The 23,304-nt window shown below is 50.8% G+C and overlaps 2 protein-coding genes across 5 annotated transcripts in view; one reads left to right on the top strand and one right to left on the bottom strand.

The window, feature by feature from the left end:
* The window catches only part of PTPA (protein phosphatase 2 phosphatase activator), a gene marked incomplete at its 3' end in the record, with an annotated part of 29,665 nt that extends 20,370 nt beyond the window's left edge, over positions 1 to 9,295 (bottom strand). The window contains exons 1-3 of one of the 3 annotated variants that reach the window (XM_080927058.1): positions 9,018 to 9,295; positions 2,578 to 2,675; positions 598 to 684 (exon numbers count right to left, since the gene is read on the bottom strand). In XM_080927058.1, coding sequence (XP_080783184.1) covers positions 598 to 684; positions 2,578 to 2,675; positions 9,018 to 9,048 — 216 coding nt within the window. In that variant the 5' untranslated portion in view covers positions 9,049 to 9,295. The remainder of the gene's footprint in view (positions 1 to 597; positions 685 to 2,577; positions 2,676 to 9,017) is intronic. The other 2 variants (XM_080927056.1, XM_080927057.1) reach the window with 2 other exon arrangements.
* Positions 9,296 to 9,724: 429 nt separating this feature from the next.
* CRAT (carnitine O-acetyltransferase) lies at positions 9,725 to 22,425 on the top strand. Of its 2 annotated transcripts, none has more exons than XM_080927722.1 (14): positions 9,725 to 10,006; positions 12,005 to 12,268; positions 14,985 to 15,103; positions 16,261 to 16,314; positions 16,816 to 16,981; positions 17,156 to 17,330; positions 17,483 to 17,661; positions 18,115 to 18,215; positions 19,075 to 19,194; positions 19,287 to 19,409; positions 19,491 to 19,626; positions 19,989 to 20,051; positions 20,703 to 20,840; positions 21,634 to 22,425. In XM_080927722.1, the coding sequence occupies exons 1-14, from the start codon at positions 9,980 to 9,982 to the stop codon at positions 21,847 to 21,849; spliced, it is 1,881 nt and encodes a 626-aa protein (XP_080783848.1). In that variant the 5' UTR covers positions 9,725 to 9,979; the 3' UTR covers positions 21,850 to 22,425. The 2 variants fall into 2 exon arrangements, with proteins under 2 accessions (XP_080783848.1, XP_080783849.1); XM_080927723.1 differs by lacking the exon at positions 9,725 to 10,006 and adding an exon at positions 10,030 to 10,122.
* Positions 22,426 to 23,304: the final 879 nt, after the last annotated feature.

Here is a 23,304-nt window from a genome sequence, read left to right as displayed (position 1 = left end):
GAGGAAGTGGGGTCTACTGACCCGACTGCTGTTGGGTGCCCAGAGATGCAGCTGGAGAGTCAGAACCGTAAACAAATGAGGGCTTCTCTCAATAGGGCATGCCAATTATGCCAACAGATAGGAACTGTGCTGTACACTGTTACTGGGGATGCCCTGGGCAACTGTGCTGGGGTTTGAACACAGGGCCCAGTGCATGCCAAGTCTGTGCTGATCTACCACACTGATGCCATACATGCTTCTACTAGCGATCTTTCCACAAACTCATCTACCTCCTTTGCTTTTTTTCCAGCACTGGGCCTGGAACCCAGAGTTGTGCATATGCTAAGCCAGCACCTGGTCACTGAGCCACATCTCCAACCCCTTTTGTCATCTTTAATTTCAAGTTTAATGAAAAATGCCAATTAGAAAAAATACAGATTATAAAACTGCATATGTGCCTTGATTTAAGTTATAAATATTATCTTATTCATAGATTTAAAACACGAGGACTATGGGCCTCGAATGCTAACTGCACTATCCTGGGGCAACTTATTGTCTGTACCTGCATGCTGTCATCAGCCTGCTTGGCTCTGTGGCAGGCTCCCTGCCTATGCCTACCTCAGAGACTTTGTAGTCGAAGGTCAGCTTCTTCCCTTTCACACCTTCATTGAGGGTAAGGATAAAGCCAATGTAGTCAGCATATGCCTAGAAAACACAGGGAGAACAGGAAGAAAGAGGGTGTCAGATCTCATCCACTCCAGCTCCACCCAAGTTCCCTAGCTCCTGCTCCCAGCCTAGTACCAGAAGTAGACAGAGTACCAAGTGCACACATTCTTCCCATCACTGAAGCCAGCAATGCAGTGATCACAAGCACCCCAACCTGCAGCCTAGGCTCTGAGTGCTCACAGTGGTTGCTGGCAGTTTCTTAAGACACTCCCATGGGATCCTACTTTATTAACACAGATCTAGGACTTCAAGGGAGGAGGTAATCTGCCCATGGTTTCTACAACCAAGGTTTCAGGAGACACAGAGCTAGGACCCTGCTAGCTTACCTCTACAGCTGAGTAGCCAAATGTTTGACTAGTACCCAGACAGCACCAGCAGGAGTTCAAGGAACACCCCCAACACTCCCTTCCCCAGATTGTCTTCCAGCTATGTCCCAGGTCAGAAGGGCAGCTATAGTATAGAATCTCTGTTTCCAACAAGAGCTGGTTCCTGCCTCCTAGATCTCCACTACCAGTTCCAACTGTACTTCCTTCCTGTTGGGTTACAGGTTACCCTAGCATGAGGAGGTAAAAAAAAAAAAAAAAAAAAAAAACAAAAAAAAAAAAAACACCAAGATCCAGGCCCCCAGAGAAGCAGTTTTTGAGAGCAAATGCCTCCATTCCATCTTGTGTCTTCATTTCTTCTCTCTTATTTTCTTCCTCCTCATCCAGTCAGTACTGGGACACCCAAAATAAGTCATGAAAATAGACATTTGGCATCTAGAGGGGGTGTCTACACCAGGGCCCTCCTACCAGCCTATGAGATGGCCTCCGGTAGGCCAAGCACAGACATTTTCCCACACAGGCCAGGCCCAGGCCCTTGTCCAGAGCAGGTAGTGTTTGCCATGGAATGTAAAAGGTGTGTCACAGACAAAATACCTAGATCCAGATAAGGAACTGTTCTCAGCTAGGAAGGCATAGATAGTATCTGGTGACATTTAGTGGGTAGAGCCACCATTCAAGGACTGCCCCCTGCAAGACTCCTATTCCCAAATGTTAACAGTGCTGAGACTGTGAAACTCCAGAAAGAGCATCAGAGATGATGAAAGGGCTCCATCCATACAGCCTTTGAGCAGGCTAAGGCGCTTAACCTGGTGACTAGTCACAAAAGGACATGATAGTCATCTGCAAATGTCAGAGGGCAGGCTTGTGAAAGCAGGACAGGTTCCAGTGACTCTTCCTACTCAATGGAGTAAGACATGTGGCTGTGGCATGAATAATCTGTCACACAAGCCCTCATCCCTGCTGTCTGTGCAAATGACATTCTCCGTGGCAGCTGCAGACCTAGCGTAAGTACCTGACTGGAGCTGGGCTCAAGTCCATTCCTTAGAATTCAAAGTGTCCTTCTTTTCCTCAGTTCTGGACTATAAGCCTAAGTCGTTTTCTTCTGCCTACCATCTAGGCTGAGAAGCAGGAAAAGCCAGCCTGCTCTTAGGACACTGGATCTCAATTCCTAGCTATTATTAGTGTGGTCATGTTCCTGGCAGAGGTATCCACAAACTAGTCTCTTCTCCCTTTGTTGTGCTGGCTCTTACATTTATGGGTTCTTGCAAGCAAGAATCAGGAGACTCATGTGACTCCAGTGTAACATCAAAGGAGCGATGAAGACTTTACCTGAGTAGGATGCCGGTAACCCTTTCTAGTGAGGCAGTCCTGTGCACTGCCTGGAAGGGAGTGGGACAGCCGGCTGCCCTCCCATCCCTTCCTGGGACCGACAGCTCAGTACCAAGAGTAGGAAAAACCTTTCCATATAAGCCTGGCCTGTCTGGAAAGCCACTGACTGACAAACGTCAGTTCTCCATGCTCCTCCCTCAGGTGCAGGCACCACTCATACCTGAGAGCGCTTCCACTTGCCCATGTCTGGAACTGTGTGGATCTCCTTTTTTGGAATGATAAAGTTCTGAGTAGCTGGAGGGGTCTCTTCTGAAGAATCTTGATAAAGAAAACAAAAAAGCAAACAGGTAATTAATTCCCCCCTCTAGGCCTTCCCTGCTTTTTTGAAGGCAGGGTCTCTCTATGTAGCTCTGGTTGACCTAAAATTGATATAGACCAGGCTGGCCTCTAACTCAAAGAGCTCTGATGGTCTCTACCTCTCAAGTGCTGGGCTTAAGGAGTGGGACACCAGAGAGATGGCTCAGAAGTTAAGAGTACTGACTGCTCTTCCAGAGGCCCTGAGTTCAATTCCCAGCAACCACATGGTGGCTCACAACCATCTGGGATCTGATGCCCTCTTCTGGTGTGTCTGACAGCTACAGTATATTCATATATATAAAATAAATAAATCTTTAAGGAAAAAAAAAAAGAGTGAGACACCATACCAACCTCCCCCCACCCCTTCTCTCTCTCTCTCTCTCTCTCTCTCTCTCTCTCTCTCTCTCTCTCTCTTTCTCACCCCCTCAGCCCCAGACAAGGTTTTTCTGTGTAGCCCTGGCTGTCCTGGAACTCACTCTGTAGACCAGGCTGTAGACCTTGAACTTCAGAGATCTGCCTGTCTCTGACTTCTGAGTGCTGGGATTAAAGGTGTGTGCCTTTATACCTGGCTTGCTCATTTTTAAAGCAAGACTCTATCCCTTGAGTACAAGAAAAATCTAGCCAAACCCACCAGCTTTCAGCCTTTCATTCAGAAGAGAAGGAATGAAAAGGCTAAGCAAACCAGGGAAGTGACTCGGTTGGTAAAGTGCTTGTGACAAAGCTCAGGTTCCCAACACATACATAGAGAGCTGGGCACAGGCACGTACATGCAGTTCCAGGGCTGGGGAGGCCTTTGGGTGCGTTCATGGAGCTCACTGCTCAGCAAGCCCAGCTGGAGCCTTACGTTCCTGGTTCAAAGAACCACGAGGACAACACCCAGAAACATCTCCAGCCTCTGCGTACATTGATACAGGCACGCACAGATACATAAGCACAGACACACAAAGTCACTGGCAATTTTTCTAGTAGCCACTCCCTAACTGGACAACACCCTTAAAAAATCAAAACCAAGTAGGCACAGTGGCACACACCTATAACCCCATGCATTTGCCTGTAGTCTCAAGACTTGGGAGGCTGAGGCACAAGGATAATCACCAACTTGGAAGCCAGTGTGGGTACACAGTGAGTTCTAAGGTAGCCCGAGTCTGCTTTAAAGAAACAGAGAAGAAAAGAAAGACACAAACTAACAGCTGAAAAAAAATCATCAACGTAACTGAATAAACAAAGAGAGATCAATTATAAATTACACAAGGTCTTTTTCCAGGTAAGACTGGAAGATCAAACCATGTGGCACTAGTGTGAGGAGGAGGCAGGGCACCTGCTCAGGGCAGCTATGGAGTGGTGCCATTCTGTCTTCTCCAGATAAACACTGCAAACAGTGGCCAGGGGCTCACTGCTCCACTGAGCAGTTGCCCTATGGTGTGATCAGAGAAACAGAAATATGCCCAAAGGTCCTTGCTGCAAAGGGAAGATTAGAAGCACCCTGAATATCACCAGTAAGGGAATAGGCAGCTGGTGATGTGCCCGTACAATGGAAAACCCTGTGACTGTTTTTCTGCTTTTTCAATTGTTTTTATTATTTTAATTTTTAAAAGATATTTTATTCCCAGGCAGTGGTGGTACACACCTTTAGTCCCAGCACTTGAGAGACAAAGGCAGATGGATCTTTGTGAGTTCAAGGCTAACGGTCTACAGAGTGAGTTCCAGGACAGTCAGGGCTGCACAGAGAAACACTGATTCAAAAAGCCAAACTTAAGAGTATATAATTAATCATATTAATTTGTTACTTATATTACGTTTAGGTGTGTGCATGCTTTTGTGTATGGCTATATGTATGTGAGTTCAGGTGTCTTCAGGAGGCCAAAGGCATTGGACCTTCTGGAGCTAGAGTCACAAATAATAGTGAGCCACCCAGCCTGTTCCCAAGGAGTCAGATTCAGGTCATCTGCAAAGGCCCTAATCTGATGAGCCACCTCTCCAGCAGTTTGTTGTTGTTATCCCTGGCCCCCACCTCCCCATCCTGGTACACACACACACACACACACACACACACACACACACACACACACGGGGGGGGGGGAGGGAGAGAGGGAGAGAGAAGGAAAGGGAGAAAGTTCTTCAATGCAGCCCTGGCTTTCCTTGAACTCTGCTCTGTAGACAAGGCTAGTCCTGAACTCAGATTCATTTGCTTCTGCCTCCCTAATGCTGGGATTAAAGCTGTGCCCAACCATGCCCAGCCTCTTTTTGTGTTTGGTTTTATTATTATTAAAGATCTATATTTTTAATTTATATGTATGAGTTTTTTTGCCCAAATATACTCAGGAGAAACTAGTTACAGGCAGTTGTGAGCTGTCACGTGGTGCTGAGAACAGAGAAATGAAGAAACTGGAGCCTCACACATCAACCTGCTGACAAATTCTGGTGGATTTTGTTTTAATTTTTACACAAGCTTTCACTATGTAGCCCTGGATGGCCTAGAGCTACAGATGAAGCTAGTCTTGAACTCACAGAGACCCAACTGCCTCTGTGCCACCATATACAACACTCTTTCCTTCAAAGGAAAGAGTGTTGTATATGGTGTTCTTTCCTTCAAAGGTTTTGTTGCAGTTTAAATTCTCAAAGTCATCAAAGAATGTATGCATATGTTCCAACTATACTGTATTACCGTGGTTAAAGGTGAACTGTGTTACTCATTTTACATGAAGCCAGAACCCTTCCCCCAAATGTTTAAAGGCTTAAAATACTCAATATTGATGGCTTCTGGCCAGGGTGCACATGAAGAAAGAGTCACCTTCCCAGGCCACTAGAAGTTTGGTCATGCTCCACTGAGTATATTAACAACATAAAATGAGCTAAATTTTCCTTCTTTGGGGTGGGGGGGGGTCACAGGAGATGGGAGGGGCAGAAACAGGAGGCTCGGGAGTGTACAATGTGAGATTCTCAAATGATCAATAATTAAAAAAAAAATAAATATGTGGAAAGAAACTCTATATATGTTGAAATTATGCAGCACACCATTAAAGCACCACTGGACCAAGAAAGATATCACAAGACAAATAATGTTTTTAACTGTATGAAAAATGACAAAGTGGTATATCAAAATAATGACCAGAGCTTCAAGACTTCAAATGCAAGGACAGTCATCATTTGGTAACGTAGGTGGTCTGCTCCAGCTTCTTTAGTGTGGACATCAAAATCCTCAGATGAGCAGGTCCCGTATATAAAATATATCCTATTCCAGTGTGGATGGCCTCCACATAGTCCCCTCTGTATGTTAAGATTATATAATGCTTAATACCCAGTATAATGCCACAAAAGTAGTTTTCATACCATACTATTGAAGTAATAAGGGAAGAACCTGCATTTTGGTCCACACTTGGCAGAATCCATGTTTGCAGAGTCCCCAAGAACACACAGCTAACTAGGTGAGAAGAATCCAAATAAAAACAGAACCCAGGCCCTCTGAAAGAGTAGCCAGTCTCTGAACCTCTGGGCCATCTCTCAGTGCCTATTTTTGTGTTTTTAAGACAGGGTTTCAAACAGGTTGATCTGGAGCCCACTATGGTGCCCAGACTGGCTTAGAACTCATGGCAATGCTCCTGTTTCATCACTACAAGCAGAAGTCACAGGGACCTGAAGCGGCTCTGCGTATATGGCAGCATGCTTGGAGAAGTCCAGGGCACTGGGAGACCTGAGGGAAGGCTAGAAGGAGATAAGAGCAAGATACACTTCGCAGCCTTGGCAGAACCCAAAAGAAAAGCACACAGGAGGGAAGGGGAAAGGTCATGCAGGTGGAGTCCAGAAGCCTCCCCTCCACACCACACACACACACCTTTTCCCACCGCCCAAGCTGAGGCCCTTTGAAAAAGTAAATTGCTACTTGAAGTCAGACGCTAAATAAAAAGCTTTGAAGCCAGCCTGGTAAGCCAACCACAGTTTATGGAGACACATTTTATGGGAAATGTCCTCCCTATTCTAAATAACCAACCTATAAACCAACCAACCTACTGGATCTTTCCTCCTGTATAAGACCTATTCCTTGCAAGAAACTGCTCTCCAGACACTATTTCACAGAGAAGGCCTCCAGACTTAGCTATGTCCCCCCAAAACAGTAAGTCTGTATGCAACACTGTGAGGCAAAAGAGTAAGTCACTGAAGAAACACAGTAGGCTGAATACACATATCCAAATCAAAAACAAATGAGCAAACGAAGCTAATAAGCCTTCAGAGACAAGACTCATACAGGCTCTCCAGTCTCAGGTTGCCTCTGACAAGGAACCTAGAGACCCTGGATCACCTGCATTGACAATTAAGATCATAACACAAAGAGTTTTGTAAACGTCCCCGGAAAAAAGACCCAGAAGTAGCCCAGTAGCTGGTGATAAGCCGTAGCTCAGGTAGCAAGCATATCATCACTACAATCCCTGCATTCAGTAGGTGGAGGCAGAAGGACCCCATTCCAGCCAGCCTTGGGCACATAGTGAGACCCTGCCTCAAAACAAAACAGCTAAGCACGTTTGGTTGGTTACCCATATTTGTAACCCCAGCTCTTGGAAGGGGGAGACAAGAGGTTCAGGTACACAAAGTCATTCCTGGCTATTAAAATGACTTTTAGCCAGGGCCAGTGACCTTGTTTCAAAAGCACAAGCTGGATACAGTAGTGCAGGTCTTTAATCCCAGCACTCAATAGGCAGAGGCAGGTGGATCTCTGGGCCAGCCTGATCTACACAGTAAGTTCTGGATATGTGGCAAGTCCAGAGAGCAAAGCCTGTCTGGGGATGTCAGGGGGAAAGTGAAAGGTACCAGGGGATTTGGAGATACAAAGTGATACCTGTCTCAAACAATCAAACAAAGAACCCACCCACAACCCCCCAAGAGTATGCTAGGTTATCACCTCCTATTCTGAGGGGACCCGTCTGCATCCATCCGGTGAGTACTCGACACACCCAAACGCTGTGCTCACATCTAACTACCCACAAAACCACAACTCCATGAGGAAAGTTTGATAACCTCATTTTAAATTGTTTTAAAATTATATCTGTGTGTGTGTGTGTGTGTGTGTGTGTGTGTGTGTGTGTGTACGAGCCACGGCATGTATGTGGAGGTCGGAGGACAACATTCAAGTCCGTTCCATCCTTCGGCCTGTGGGTTCCTGGGATGGAACTTAGGCTGACAGACTTGGCAGCAGACACCCTTACTGAGCCACACTCTCCTCAATTTCAATCCACTAAAGAACATTATGGTGACTTGCCAAATAGTTGGTGTAACTAAAAAGTGTCCACAACCTCCCTGAAGGTGGTTGGGTTTGTTTGTTTGCTTTCCCTCCGGTGCATGGGTTCTGGTCCCCAACTTGCCTTCCCTACTCAGCTCCAGAAACACTCCTTTCTTTCAAAAGGAGTCCGCCTGCCTGATAGCTAGTATCTCTTGATGTCAACACTAAAACTGAGTAAGACACATTCATAGAGGTTTTGTGTAATTTAAAATAAATGTCTGGTTTTGAATTCCACTGTGCTCATCTGTTTTGAAGGGCACAGAAATGGTACCTCTTGGTTTTCAAAATTTCTCCCTCCTGAGACTTTCCACAAAATAGGAAGTGTGGTGGAAGGACCAGCAAACATTTCCAAAGCACGAGCTGGGTTTAGCCGACCTATCCATTCTTTGTAAGAATTTTCTACAGAGTCAGCAAACAGCTTTCTTCTCCAGAAAAGGGGGTCTCTACTGGAGCATCTGGCCTCGATCTCTGCCCTAGTTACTTAAAGATGATCTACAACGAGGCCACAGTGTAAATAAAAGTTATGGACGACTATGCGACCAACCCTCTCATCTTGCACAAACAGCCTCTTAAAAATTAGTGGTTTAGACACCTCGGGTAGTTTCTCTCAATTAACTCGCAGATACTGAAACCCTGAGAGCCAAGCCTGCAGGAGGGCGGGCGGGAGAGAGGGAAGGGTGGGTAGGTATGGGAGAAGGCTGGCGTCCGAGCGAGGCCCAGGTCCACCCGAGCAAAGCCTCCTAAAGAACGCAGCCTTCTGGAGCCCTCTCGCCTGACCCCAGGCAACTAACTCTGCCACCAGGTCAAGAGCGTATTATCTGAACGCTCTCTGTCCTTCCCCACTTCCCCTCTGCTCGCCCGTCCCCCGGATAAGGCCGGAGTCCCCGAGGCCGCAGCCCAGGGCTCTGGCCCTTCAACTCCCCCTAGGCCGTCATCTTCGCCTCCTCCGTCCCTCCTTCTCCTCTGACTCCGGGGACCCCCGAGCCACACCCCTCTCCTACCCGCACGCCCGGGCCCTCCAACCGCTCTACCTGGCGGCGGCTGCCGCTCACCCTCGGCCATCTTCTCCGTCAGGAGCCGGAGCGGATACTCGCGGTTCCCTCTCAGCGTTCACCCCGCACCTCTCCCCGGCTCTACCAAGCTTCCAGCAGAGAAATGAGCGCTGGCCGGCTACGACCGGAAGCCGAGAATTACAGTAACTCCTGTGAAGGCGGCAGCCATGCCGGTGCGAGGCACTCAGGGAGCATGCCCACCAACTGCCGTCTCGCAGCGGCCGCGCCGACAGAGGCAGCGGCCATTTTGGTGCGGGGCGCCGGAGAGCATGCGCACTAACGGCTGCCGTCCGACCGCAAGCCAACTGCCATATTTGTGCGGGGCGTTTGGGTCCCTGTTTGTTTTGGTGGGAGGGGGGGTGACAGAGGGAATAGGTATGGCAGCAGTATTTGTGTGTGTGTGTGTGTGGAGCAAGGCCACCTGTCATCTTTGTGCATGGCCCAACCCAAGTAATCTGAATCCCCAGTTCGGCCACTCAAAGAGTGACGTTCAAGGACGGACTGCAGACAGACTTGGACGCACGCGAGCACCTCGACAGCTTAGGTAGCTTTTGGAGGCGGAGGCCGCGAGCTGGACAGTGACTACCGTTGTGACCCCATGACGGAAGCCCAGCGCCTGGCTGCTAACGGCTGAGCAGGAGGTCCGTCTGCACAGGACCCTCCCTCTGTGGCCACGCCCAAGACTGGGCCCGCCCCCGGCTCGGGGCTAGCCGCCGGGAACTGCGACCCGCCAAAGCTCCGCCCCGTGAGTCCTGCCACACCGGCAGCCCGCCGGCCCGGTGGCCGCGGGGCCGCCCCTACTGGCTAGCGGCAGTGACTCGGCGACCTTGAACCTAGAGCCCGAGCCGCGAACCCACTGACCCCAGCACCCTAGCAGTGGCGCAGACTTTACCCAGCTCGAGGGGCGGAGCGGACCGAGTGTCCGCAAACAGACTGGGACGATGTTAGCCTTTGCTGCCAGAACCGTGGTGAGTACGCCCAGTACGGCCCTGGACGGGACAAGACGGGCGGGCCTCGGGCTGCAGGGTAGCAGCCAGCGGTCAAGGAGAACCCTAACATCGGCTGGTAGGGTGCAATCTGCAAGGTGGGTAGAGGAGACCAGGTAAGGGGTGGGATCGAACTCAAGACCCATGGCACTAAGTGTCAATGACCCAGAAGCCTGAGAAACCTAGGTTCAAGTCTTTTGTACCTTTGCACTCCATTTCTTCATGCTCTCAATTATTTGGACTCAGACACCTGTCGGGGGCTACGGGCTAGTGTTCAGCCCTAGGCTGTTGCTTCTGCCCAGACTAGAGCTACTTCTCCAAATCTTACCCAGTTGCTCAGACTCGAGTTCATCAGATACTCACCCTCCTCCATGCATATGGCTAAGAGAACCTCAGGTGGAGATTAGTACTAAAAAGCCCCCAAAACAGGTTGGAGGAGGCAGGAGGTGGCAGGCCTCACGGTCCTCAAAAGCCAAAAGACTGCTTTTACATCATATGGGACCAGCATACGGGCATAACCACTTTAATGCTAGGGAGACTGAAGCAAAGAGACAATCAAATCCCATGGCTCTGCTAATCAAATTTAGCCCAACCCACAGACAGGGTCCTTTGGGTTATGATTCATACTAAAAGTACTGAGGTACTGCTGCCCCCCCCATATCTCCCCTACTTCTGAATCCAACCTGAATGATCCAGAACTCATTAAAAAAAGAAAAGAAAAAACAGACTTGGGGGGGTGGGCACCAAAGGTCCCTAGGTCTAGAAGGGAAACACATGGACAGGTTTACGACAATCCTTGTCCACTAGTGGCCCTTTCCTGGCATTTTCTGTCTTGCACCATTCCTAAGCAGGACTGATTTCAGGGCCACAGGTTAGCGGACAGACTGTTTCCACCCTCCAGCCAAGCTTTCCCACATCAAAAAGATCTATGAAGATTTTGACAGGTGGATTTTTTTAAATACCTCTTGGCTTGCCTCCCTGGCGCTGGGCCCATCCAAAGAAGAAAGAAGTTCCAGGTTTCCTCTTACTTCCATGCCCACTTCCAGCCCACTTACCTGCCCTCCTCCTCCTCCTCTGGAGGCCAGGGAAAGGTAGGCAGCATCTGCAGCCCAGTTGACACCTCTGCTCCAGCCGTAGATGCCACCACGTCAGTGGCTACTGCCTCACGACTCCTTCACACCTGAATCTTGTCCTCTCTTTCCAGTCCAGGCAGGTGGCTGCTCTTGCTAGTTTCTGCTCGTCCAATTGGTAGCACAGTTAGGCTTAGAGATCCAGCCCAGGCAGACAGACAGGGCTCACACATCCTCAGTCCTGCCATGGAGGACGAGCAGCAGAGAGAGAAGGTACGGAATGGCGCTTCTGCCGCTTGCCTGCCACTGTGCCAGCAGCCTGGGCCCTTCCTGTCTTGCTTTTTGCCACCTCCAGAGTCTCCGAGGTTTCCTCCGCTGTCTCTCTGTGCTATCTCTCATCCTCCATGCCAGGCTACTCGGCTCTCTTGCTGCAGCTCTGCCCACACCCCTTACCATCGCCCCACAGCGAAGAGAAAGCACAGAGCCTAACCCTCCCCCAGAGGTGCTGTCTCTGGCTCCCCCATTTCCACTTCCCTCCTATTTCTCAAGCTGGAAGTGGGAGTTGAGAAGTTGGGGGCTTCGGCTTAGAGTGCCAGCTGCCACCTCTCTGTTGGCTGATTTATCTGCCCAGGGCAAGGATGATGGGGCTTGTGCGTCCTGAAAGGTGGGAGGCCCCCTTACCTCTGCCACCCCAATAATGTCATTCATCCCCACATGTCCTTAGCTTGCCTGTACCTCTAGGCCCCTGAGAGGCGGGACTCCTATACCTTGAGGGCTGGGCATCCAGAGCAGGTACCACCCATGAAGCTGTCTTTGCCCCAGGGGATGGTGTATAAAAGCCTAGGACTGTAGTTTGGAAAGAGCTGTGCTTCAGTCTGAGAGAATGAGTAGGCTGCTCTGTATCCCGCAGGTAAAACCCCTGGGCCTCCTCAAGCCCTCCGCCTTGATGAAGATTTCTGGTCGCTTCAAGGCCCACCAGGATGCACTGCCAAGGCTGCCTGTGCCCCCACTTCAACAATCCCTGGACCATTACCTCAAGGCCCTACAGCCCATCGTGAGTGAGGAAGAATGGGCTCACACCAAGCAACTGGTGGACGAGTTTCAGACCTCAGGGGGCGTAGGGGAACGCCTGCAGAAGGGACTGGAGCGCAGGGCCAAGAAAATGGAGAACTGGGTAAGTGAGGTGGCGGCGGCTTGACAGTCACCCAGGGGCCATGGGTCCTCCAGAGCACCCCTAGAGCTAACACTCGGCATGTAAGGAGAGGGTGATAAACAGGATTGTACATCAGCAGTCATGTTCAGCAGAGGAATTACATGGAGAGTTTTGGAAAGGTCCTACTGGCTGGGATTATGGCTCTGTGGTAGAACATTTCCCTAGCATGTAAGACTCTGGGTTCCTCAGGGCTGAGGGGAAAAGAGGCAGAGGTAATATAGATGGCAGTGTCTGTCAGAGGGAGGGCAGGAGGGAAAGAGTAGCAGTATGGCTTGCTTTGGGATACAGCCTGGGCTGGAGTGTGATCAGAGCAGGAAGGGCAGTCAGGGGAAGGAATGTAGCCGGGGAGCTAGGTGGGACTGCCTGAGGCAGGGAATTTGCGCCAGCCTGAGGTTGCTTTACATGTTCCTGGCTCTGGTTCTAATCAGTTAAATTAGTTCAGTTTATAAAACACATCTACACAGATACATGGTACACATTTCTGTATTCGCATTACACACAAAGGTTAAGGGGGAAAAAAAGATAGCCGGAGCTACTGGGAAGGAAACAAGGGCAGGAGCCAGGGAGCGGTGAAGAGGCTTCACCTAGAGGGGAGTGTCCGTGCCCTGGGCCTGGCACTGGGAGACAGAGTCATGAGGTCCAAGGCTGTTTGGAAGACAGCCAGTGGTACTTGCTAATACAATAAGACTGAAGGTGGGAAGTTCTCTTTTAAAAGCAATTGGGAGGAAGGTTACCAATATGAAGCTCAAGGAAGAAGCTGACTGCAGGGGACAGCTGGGTGAAAAACAGTATCCATGGCCCCACAAGAGCTATAGAAGTTTAAGTCCCTTAGGGAGTCCAGCATTTTGGTCTCTCCTAAATGCCTGTTCCCATGGATCCTAGTCTTCTCCAATGATGGCAATCTAACACAGCATAATGGCTGTGTGAGTAAGCACTCTTATTTATACAGTTTACGATATTGTTATCAAACAAAATAAAGGTCTACGTACTCAGTATGAATGCAGGTTTCTGTATTTCAAATATTCTCCATCTGAGCTAGTGGGATCTTTAGATACAGACTCAGCAGGAGTAGAGAGCAGTGAACCTGGCCCGACCACACAGGATATAGGAAGTATCCTTAGTAAAGTCTGGAGCCACATGTGGGAAGCAGGAGCTAGGTGGGAGTTGTTAGGGACGAGCATTTGCCGAGCCTCAGCAGCTCAGGGTCTTTGTCTATTGAAATCAGAATTCTGGTCTTAAAAGGACCTTAGATTTTTTGGTCTATTAGCTTCATTGAATCAAGGGATGTCTGAAGCCAAAGGTTCTGACTAGAGTTGGGGTCATCACCGGGCCCTTGAAGCACTGCTGCCTCTGCCAAGGGTCACCTTCTCCCCTGTCCAAACTGTAGCCTGCAATCCCTGCAGGTGTGAAGGCCCCTGGTCTGTCTGCTTCCCACCACTGAAGAAGCTGAGACCTAGAGAGGTAGACCACAGTGTACACCCTCACAGCAGCTCTCAGGAAGAGCCTGAGATGTACAGGAAGGCCTGCATACCTTGGGGGCCGGGGGTCCAGTTCTTGGTATGAGTCAGCAGATGGCAGTCACATGTTTACACAGCCTTGTAGCAAGTCACCTTCCCTTCTCTTGCCAAGGGCCCCGGTGAGTGACCTGATACCATAGGGTAGCCACTGTACATTATGTAGACATGTTCTGATGCTGGTTGGGATGGGCATAGAGCACATAGGGAGGCCTAGGTCTTGAGGTTTAGGAATCTAAAGAGATAGGGTATAGCATGGTGGTACATGTCTAGTGCATGGGACACACATGGGCAGATTCTGTGAAGCTAGCCTACTCTGCAAAGCTCTAGGCCAGCCACGGATACACGGTGAGACCAATATAAATGAAATAAAATAAAAACAAAGGGACATAGGTGGAAATTAAGGACAAACACCTACTTACTGTAAGTCGTAATGAGCACAAAGCCTTCAGGGTACAATTCACACTGGGCCTAGAGTTGATCCCAAGAAACCCCATCTGTGGGTCAGGAAAGGAGCCACCCCTGTTCTCACTATTACAGTAACTTAGACTTGCCCTGACTTTGAGATGAAAGCACATGTCCTCCTCCTAGTCAAAGGCCAGCATCAGTCCCTGTGAGCTACTGACTCAGGGTGTTGGCTCCTTGGGTAATTCCCAGCTGGAGATGGTTGAAAACCCACTTGCTGGGCTTTCTTCTTCCATGTCATTCCTTGTGTTTTGTTCTATATATCTAGGGATGTATTTTACTTACTTGTGTATTATAATCATTGACAATGAATTTGTAAGATAAAGTAAGGGTCTAACTCAGTGGCGGCATGTGTGCTTATTAGCGTGTGTGTGGAGTCCTAGATTCAAGCCTCACCCGCACACATACACACAGAAAGAAACAATACACACAGGAAAGCTACTCACTGGTTTGTTCCCTTGCCAGGTTTGCTTTTAGTTGTTTTTCCCAGGTAATTCTCTTGGCAGTGCCAACTGCACAAGCTCAGGGGAAGATGATGTTGAAGGAGGTAGGGAAGGGTACTATGAACCTCAGCATTTGCTGGGACACTGTCCTGCAGAGAGGCCAGAGGACACCAAGGCCAGCTGGATCATTGGTCCTGGGGAGGAAGAGGACCCCAGGTGCACCTCCTGATCAGCTTTACTCTGGTCCTTGTCTAGCTGTCTGAGTGGTGGCTCAAGACAGCCTATCTCCAGTTCCGCCAACCTGTGGTCATCTACTCCAGCCCAGGAGTGTTACTGCCCAAGCAGGACTTCACGGATCTACAGGGTCAGCTCCGGTGAGTGTCTGAGACTGGCACAAAGCTGGGCAGTGCCCGTGGGCAGGGCTCTCTGTGTTTCCAGAACCCTCGAGTCTGCACCCTAGGAAACTGGAAAGGCCTTGGCCCTGTGCTCCTATGCCACCAACAGTCTCATCTTACAGATGGGAAACTGAGGCTCAGAGCAATGAGGGGACCATCTCTCATGGTCACAACTTAATTTAAGAGGACAGGCTTCTGGTGCCAGGGCTTTGTAATCTTTCACACTCCAGCTATGCCCTGAGTCCCTCCCACTCAGCTGGTCACACAGTGACCTTTATACACAGTCGCCTTTTCCACATTCAGCCGTGTCACCTGCCCTGGCCCCTGTTCCAGTCCTACCAGAGATAAAAATACTAGCAGCAGGGATCTCCGGCCCAGGAGCCTGCCACTCATTACTGACACCAGCTTCTCTTAAAGAGACCAGGGCAAGAACAGAGAGGAGCCAGGAGGGGAAAGGAAGAAAAACGTGTGGTTCAGTGGCTGGGTGATTGTCCAGCATGCACTAGATCCTGGGCTACGCTACACACACACACACACACACACACACACACACACAAAGGAACCGGGGCCTCCTGGTTACAGATGGGACTCAGCCTGGGTTCTCCCACATCCTGGATAAATATCGTCACTTATCTTACTTTATCCATCCATTCTGGGACGGGGAGTTGGTTTGAGCCAAGAAATCCTGAATAGCCCAAGGAGGAAGAGGTCGATACCAATGTCATGGGGACACAAAGACTCAGAAGGAGAAGGGTGTGGCAGCAGGGATACTTGGACCCTGGAGGGTACCCTTAACTTTTTCACCAAAGTAATGAACCTCCACATGAGGAATACCTCAGGCTGTCCCAGCCCACGGTGGGACTCAGGCACCACTGGTCTCTTATCCTCTTAGCGTGCCACTGCTGAGCAGTACCCAGGTCCTTTGAGGTCCTCTCCCACCAGCAGCATCCCCACTGGAGATGAAGAGAGGTTGAAAGGGTCTCACTGCTGCCTGAGACCTTAGGTGTCTCCTGAAGGGGTGTGGTGATTCCACAGGTCCTACCCTTGGCCAATCCTTACCATACTTGATGGGCATCCCCTCCCAACGCCCTCAAGTGGATGTCCACATGACTTCAGATCTTTGCTTCATCCTCCAGGTTTGCTGCCAAACTCATCGAGGGCGTATTGGATTTCAAGTCTATGATTGACAAGTGAGCAGCCCCACCCCAACCTGAATACCACCCTTTCCCACGCCTGCCTAATACCATAGCATCCAGTGTGTCAGCACAGGCACTGAGCAGGCCCATGTCATTTTCACATCGTGTTGGCCTAGCCTTGGAAGGGATTAAGGCCAGTGATTGGTGAGAGTGCATACATCTAAGTCCTCTACTCCAGCTCCCAGGACTTCTCCTGGTGACCTTGCCATCTCAGCCAAAATGGATCACAGTTGCCGTGACAAACTGAAGCCCAGATAAGGGAGGAGGCAGTTTGTGAGTGACTCATAAACAGGAGTCCAGTCCCTAGAAAGTACAAGCCTCAAGACCTGTATTTTCACCTTTATACCATAATAACCCCTGCTCATGCTGGTGGCAAGTAGAGACACCAAGGAATTGGTCCCTCGCCCAGATCCAAGTAGTACTAGCAGGTGTCTGTCTACCCTGGCTTCTTCCCCATTCACCTTCCCAGTGGTCCCTTCCTGTGCCCTCCCACAGCGAGACACTGCCGGTTGAGTTCCTGGGAGGACAGCCACTGTGCATGAACCAGTATTATCAGATCCTATCTTCTTGCCGTGTGCCTGGCCCCAAGCAGGACTCAGTGGTGAACTTCCTAAAGTCAAAGAAACCACCCTCGCATATAACCGTGGTGCATAACTACCAGGTGGGCACCACTGCCTAGCCATAGCCCTCCATCCTCCCCTCCCAACCCGACCCCAGCCCCTCCCCTGGCCCAGGCTGCACTGGTTGTGACTTCCATTGCCAAGGCCAGGAGGGGCTGGTGGTCACTCTCTGCCTGAGATCACTCAGCACCTCTCTTCCCTGTGTGGCACCACAGTTCTTCGAGCTGGACGTGTACCACAGCGACGGGACACCACTCACCTCCGATCAGATCTTTGTGCAGCTAGAGAAAATCTGGAACTCCTCACTGCAATCCAACAAAGAACCTGTTGGCATCCTAACCTCCAACCACCGAAACACCTGGGCCAAGGCCTATAACAATCTCATTAAAGGTACTTCAGGGCTGGGGCTTCCTTACATGCCACACAGGTCCCGAGCTGAGGCAGCTACTGTTTGCCATCCCCAGAGGGGCATAAGGCAAGAAGAGCTCAGAGCAGGAGACAGTAGGCTCTGGAGCTCCCTACACCTACCCCAACCCCTACAGACAAAGTAAACCGGGAGTCGGTGAACTCCATCCAGAAGAGCATCTTCACTGTGTGCCTGGACAAGCAAGTGCCCAGAGTCTCTGATGATGTCTACCGTAACCATGTAGCAGGGCAGATGCTACATGGTGGTGGCAGCAAGTTCAACAGTGGCAACCGCTGGTTCGACAAGACACTGCAGGCAAGTGAGAACCCAGCAGGGCCATGGCCCCAAAGTTTGGCTCACTGAGCCTTTGAACTTCCTGCCCCCTCCTTAAGCCCAGCATCCCCAGCCTCCTGCTTGTGAAGCAGGCAGGAAGTGAGGAGGTTGGCTGCTGCTGTAATTACCAGGCAACCAGCCTGTCATTACCAGGCCTGCATGCCACTGACACCCCCATTAGAGCCCTTTAGCATGTCATCCATGGAGCAGTCTGGGTATGACTTTTCCTCTGTGCTCATTCACAGTAGAAGTGCTGGGGTGTGCTTCTGACGATCTGTTCGCAGATATGTGAGCATAGAGCGCTTGGGTGGATCTGCGCACGGACTGGAGATGGCTTCAGGGACCCTTCCTATGAGACCCACAGAGAGCAAGTGGGTCAAGGAGCCCCCTTCCAGGAATCTGGGGCTGACAGGATGGGTCCTTTCTCATCCACAGTTCATTGTGGCAGAAGATGGCTCCTGTGGGATGGTTTATGAGCATGCAGCTGCAGAAGGGCCCCCCATCGTTGCTCTTGTGGACCATGTCATGGAGTATACGTGAGTATGGCTCCAGCCTCATTCCCCAGTTCCTGGTGGCAGGTAGCATGCAGGTGACAGACTTAGCTTGTAGAGAAATGTTACTCTACTCTCATTTGCAGAACAGAGTCAATGTGACTCTGTCTCTTAGATTTTTAAGTCAGGGCTTCTCTGTGTAGCCCTGGCTGTCCTGGAACTCAGTCTGTAGACCAGGCTGGCCTCAGACTCAGAGATCTGCCTGCTTCTGCCTCCTGAGTGCTGGGATTAAATGTGTGTGCCACCACTGCCTGGCTTAGAAGGATTTTTTTTAAAGGTTTGTTTACGTATTTTATGTATATTGTTGCTTTGTCTGCATGCACACCAGAAGAGGGCATCAGATCCCATTACAGAAGGTTGTGAACCATATGTGGTTTGAACTCAGGACCTCTGGAAGAGCAGAGCAGCCAGTCCTGTGACTGCTGGGCTGAAGGAAGCTGCAGAGGCCATAGTGTTTTGAAGTCCACCTCTAGCCCTAACTTCCCCACTTTGTGGCTTTGGACAGGGCTGTTTCCCCCAGACCCACTCCATCTAGCCTCTCTTTGTTTGTTTTTAAACAGTCTCACTATAGCCTAGAATTCCCTAGCTGATCTAGGCTAGCCTCAAACTCAGAAATCCACCTGCCTCTGCTCCTCTAAGTGACAGGACTGAAGGTGTGCACCACTACACCTGGCGTTCATCTGACCTGAAAGCTAGAGTGAAGTCATTTTTCACAGGGGCTAACCACAATCTCTGAACCTCCTACCCATAGCTTCAGGGACTCCCTGCCCCCCACCTCAGTCTCAGGAACACTCTTGGGCTTAATGACACCAGCTTGAGCCTTAAGCCTCCCTGTCCCATGTAGAAAAAAACCTGAGCTCGTGCGATCTCCTATGGTACCTCTGCCCATGCCCAAGAAGCTACGGTTCAACATCACACCTGAGATCAAGAACGACATAGAGAAGGCCAAACAGAACATCAGCATGTGAGTGCACGCTGGGCCGTCTTAGGGGAGGACCAGCCATGAGGCTTCCAGATGCCTGCGTCTCACCCATGCCTCCCACATCTCCACCCCAGCATGATCCAGGACCTGGACATCATGATGCTGGTATTCCATCACTTTGGAAAGGACTTCCCCAAGTCAGAGAAGCTAAGCCCTGATGCCTTCATCCAGATAGCCCTGCAGCTGGCTTACTACAGGTGTGCCCTGCCTGATCACCTGCCCACAGAGGAGGGAGGGAGGTGTAGAAACTGACATCCTGACACCAGCCTCCCACCCAGGATCTATGGGCAAGCGTGTGCCACATATGAAAGCGCCTCTCTGCGCATGTTTCACCTGGGCCGCACTGACACCATCCGCTCGGCCTCCATAGACTCGCTGGCTTTTGTCAAAGGCATGGATGACTCCAGAGTGCCGGTGAGAAGTCTGGGGCAAGGGCGTGGAGGCTGTGCCTGGGCCATCTCCTTGCTTTCCTGTTCACTCTCCCTGCAAATGAATTGCACCTCTATGGTATCTCAGCCCCAGTGGGCAAAGGGAACTTAACAGAAGATCGAGCCATGAATTTCGATCTGAGCTTTCTGACTGCCGAGGCAAAACCATGTGTCCCTAAGAGATGCCAGCCTGTGTTCACTCCCGTGCGAGTGAGCACTGGGCTCTAGGAATGAGGAGATGGTAATTCAGTACTTGCTGTGGTGCTGAGTACAGAGAGAGCTGCTAAGGTGGGAGAGGGAGAGGAAGGGCAGGGCTTCTTCACTTTCTCTGTCCCCACCCACCCCCAGGAGCAGCAGAAGGTGGAGCTGCTTCGGAAGGCTGTGCAGGCCCACAGAGCCTACACTGATCGAGTGAGTGAGCCCTGCTCTCGTTCCGTACTGTCCATCACCTGTCTGTCCATCTTCCTGGCCATTCCTGCCAAGAACTGACTCTTCCCAGAGTTCTGGAGCACCTGGAAATGTACTTTAAACTAATAATGCCATTTGAAAGTTGGTAAAACCAGGGTCGTCCTGGTAACTGCCTTGGTCCAAGCTCCATGATCACAGTGAGCGCAGGCTCTCGGGTCCATGTTTCCCACTCTCTCCAGAGGCCCAGTGCTCCACACCGCTCCTGTTCTCAGTGTGAGCCCATGCCTGTCATATAGAGTGCACACTGCCCCACGTCACACAACACACAAAGACAGTGCCCTGTTAAACAGTGTACAGACATGACCTATTATTATGTAGCCTGTATAAGCCCTGCCCTTGTTACATGGCACATACAAGCATTTGATCATGTTACCTGCACTCTCTGGCTGTCATGGTTTCATCCTGCACTGTCTTGCCTCCCTGGGCTAAAGTCTGCCATCTATAACCCAGGGTTTCCCCATCTGGGAGTTGAGGACAATTCTGCCTGAACACCTTGATGTCATGGAAGGGTCAGCACTGCCATAGGTTCCCGAGGAGGGCAGGGATGCCCTGTGACCCTGCAGCACCTGCCTCTGACCGCTCTCCCACACACAGGCTATCCGAGGGGAGGCCTTTGACAGGCACCTGCTGGGTCTGAAACTGCAGGCCATCGAGGACCTGGTGAGCATGCCTGACATCTTCATGGACACCTCCTACGCCATTGCTATGCACTTCAACCTTTCTACCAGCCAGGTAAGGCCACCGACCCAGGTGTCCCAGGATGGGGGTGAGTAGAACACCTGCTGTTCTTCCAAAGGACCATGGTTCAGTTCCCAGCACCCACATCAGGTTGTTTACAACCACCTGTAACCTCAATTCTGAGGGATATGATGTCCTCTGCTGGCCTCTGTGGGCGTGCACACACACACACACACACACACACACACACACACACACCCCTACACTCAAGCATACACACATATAAAATATAAATAATCTTCACAACCCACTGGCAGCTGGACTTTATTGGTGATGTGGCCCACAAATGTCACCAGAGGCTCACTGCCAAAATAAATGGGTTCGCAAGCAGGAACTCGGGGGTAGCGACACTGCTATAACAAAACTGGGAAGGCGTAGGCCTCTTAGAGGGAGAATGTTGCATTCACTCCTTGGCAGCTGTAACTGACTACCTGGTGAGTACCAATGGTATGTGCTAGGTGCTGGGACACAGTCCCAGGAAGCGTACAGTATTTGTGGAGCACAGGCAAGGAGGCAGGCATGGACTCAGGGCAGTGCTGGGAGCCCTGAGGAGTGCAGAGGGAGCACCGCAGGAGCCCTGAGGAGAGCAGAGGAAGCACCGCAGGAACCCTGAGGAGTGCAGAGGGAGCACTACTGCTCCCTCCAGGAACATGAAGGAAGGCCCACCCTGTGGAGAAAAGGGAAAAAGCACAGGAAAGGAGTAGATGCAGAGGCAAACTGATACACCCAAGGGGCAGGAGGGCCACCACAGGCCTGGGTATGAAAGCTTAGATCCTGCTGTCCCCAGGTTCCTGCCAAGACAGACTGTGTCATGTTCTTCGGACCTGTGGTCCCAGATGGTTATGGCATCTGCTACAATCCCATGGAGGCCCATATCAACTTTTCCGTGTCAGCCTACAACAGCTGCGCTGAGACCAACGCCGCCCGCATGGCTCACTACTTGGAGAAAGCTCTGCTAGACATGCGCACCCTGCTCCAGAACCACCCCAGAGCCAAGCTCTGAGCCCAGGCCCACCCAGTTCCACAGCCAAGCCTACTTTGGAATGGACACCTGCCATGGCTCACTTCCTTGGCTCCCGTGCCCTCCAGTTTGACTGAGCCAGATAAGCATTCTCTAGCAGGGCCCCAAGGTCCAAGCCAAGTGCCTTCCATGCCCTGTCCTCAGCACCTGCTGGAGTCCATGTGCAGGGCTGAGTCCAGAGGCTGAACAAGACTAAGATGGGAAGGGAACTAGTCAGGCCATCCCTTCTCACAGCAGGGGCTGTGAAGAGTCCCGTTCCTCAGCCCTGGTCAATCTCATCTCCACAGCCAAGCCAAACTCTGTCTTCATCGGTAAATGCCCAAGGACCAGGAGTCAGAGGAATATCTATTAATGGGGGCTCTCAACCTCTCTGTAGCTAAGGGTTAAGTCTTTATAGCCCAAGGGACACCTGAGGCCTAGCCTCCAACACCCCACCTCAAGATGCCCTCTCCCAGCTGCCACACTCCAGTGACTCTTGAGCCCCAGATGTCTTGCTTCCATTCAGCGTGATTCTTGCCACAGTCATGTTGCATAACGTGATTATGCCGGGTGATCAATAAAAGGAAGAGTGCTGGTAAAGTTGACTCAGCTGAGGGGCAAGTAGGGCAGATGCCTTTGCCTTGCCATCGTCTACTTGTCTGTGCTTCAGGGAGCTAGTGTCCAAGCAGCTAGTGGGCCAGCAAGCTCCCAGAGAAAACCTCCTCGGGCTGAGCTATGAGAGCTGAGGTGCTGAGCCAAAGGATGTTGCCAACCCCTAATGAGCCACCTACCTGTCCTGGTTTAGGCCTTCCCAAGTCCCATGGTTAGTGGAAGCTATAGATCTGGTGTGGCAAACACTCACCAGCCCAAAGCCAGGTGCAGCTGCTCTGCACGGAACTCCGCAGGAGGGGTAATGGAGCAGAGACACACTAGAGGCCTGGCTGATGCTAGCAAATGCTGACTGAAGTGAGATGGAGAAGCAACCACTATCAGAGTCCCCAACCCTGACACCTGTTAGAGGGTACATGTACTGAAAGTCCTGGGTATATATGTGCTTGGGATGTGGGGGCTGGGAGGTTGGCACACCTGTGAAGGAAGTGCTTCATGATCTGATTGACCTGTGTGGTCATCTTCGGTAGGGCCTCCAACATGTACCAGTTCTCATATGATGAAACCACCTCAGAGAAGTTAATGTCACTCCTTCTAAATGGCAGGCTCCCAAGGGTACATTAGTCATCTGTAAGGCAGGGAAGGTCTGAGATTCTGAAGCTCAGCTCACCCAGGTTCACAGCACACACCCCTCAGCTGTCCCAGGGCAGCAAGTAGACATACAGAAAGGAACTGCCTAGCCAGGGTGTTAGCAGGGGTTAACCAGATTTCCCCAGAGGCGTGTCCTAGTTCAGACTGGGCTGCAGAGAAGAGCTGGACTCCACTGTAAGAACAAATAATTTGAAGTCT

Source organism: Micromys minutus (assembly GCF_963924665.1).
Source record: "Micromys minutus genome assembly, chromosome: 13".
In the NCBI taxonomy this organism is placed as follows: domain Eukaryota; kingdom Metazoa; phylum Chordata; class Mammalia; order Rodentia; family Muridae; genus Micromys; species Micromys minutus.
Note: the sequence above shows the minus strand (reverse complement) of the source record. Positions and strands in the feature narration are given on the sequence as shown.

Excerpts from the sequence above, each read along its gene's own strand:
- CRAT (XM_080927722.1), top strand. The coding sequence starts at position 9,980 with ATGTTAGCCTTTGCTGCCAGAACCGTG. Across the intron at positions 12,269-14,984 it reads CCAAGAAAATGGAGAACTGG|CTGTCTGAGTGGTGGCTCAA; the intron begins GTAAGTGAGGTG and ends GTCCTTGTCTAG. Across the intron at positions 19,195-19,286 it reads GCCAAACAGAACATCAGCAT|CATGATCCAGGACCTGGACA; the intron begins GTGAGTGCACGC and ends TCTCCACCCCAG.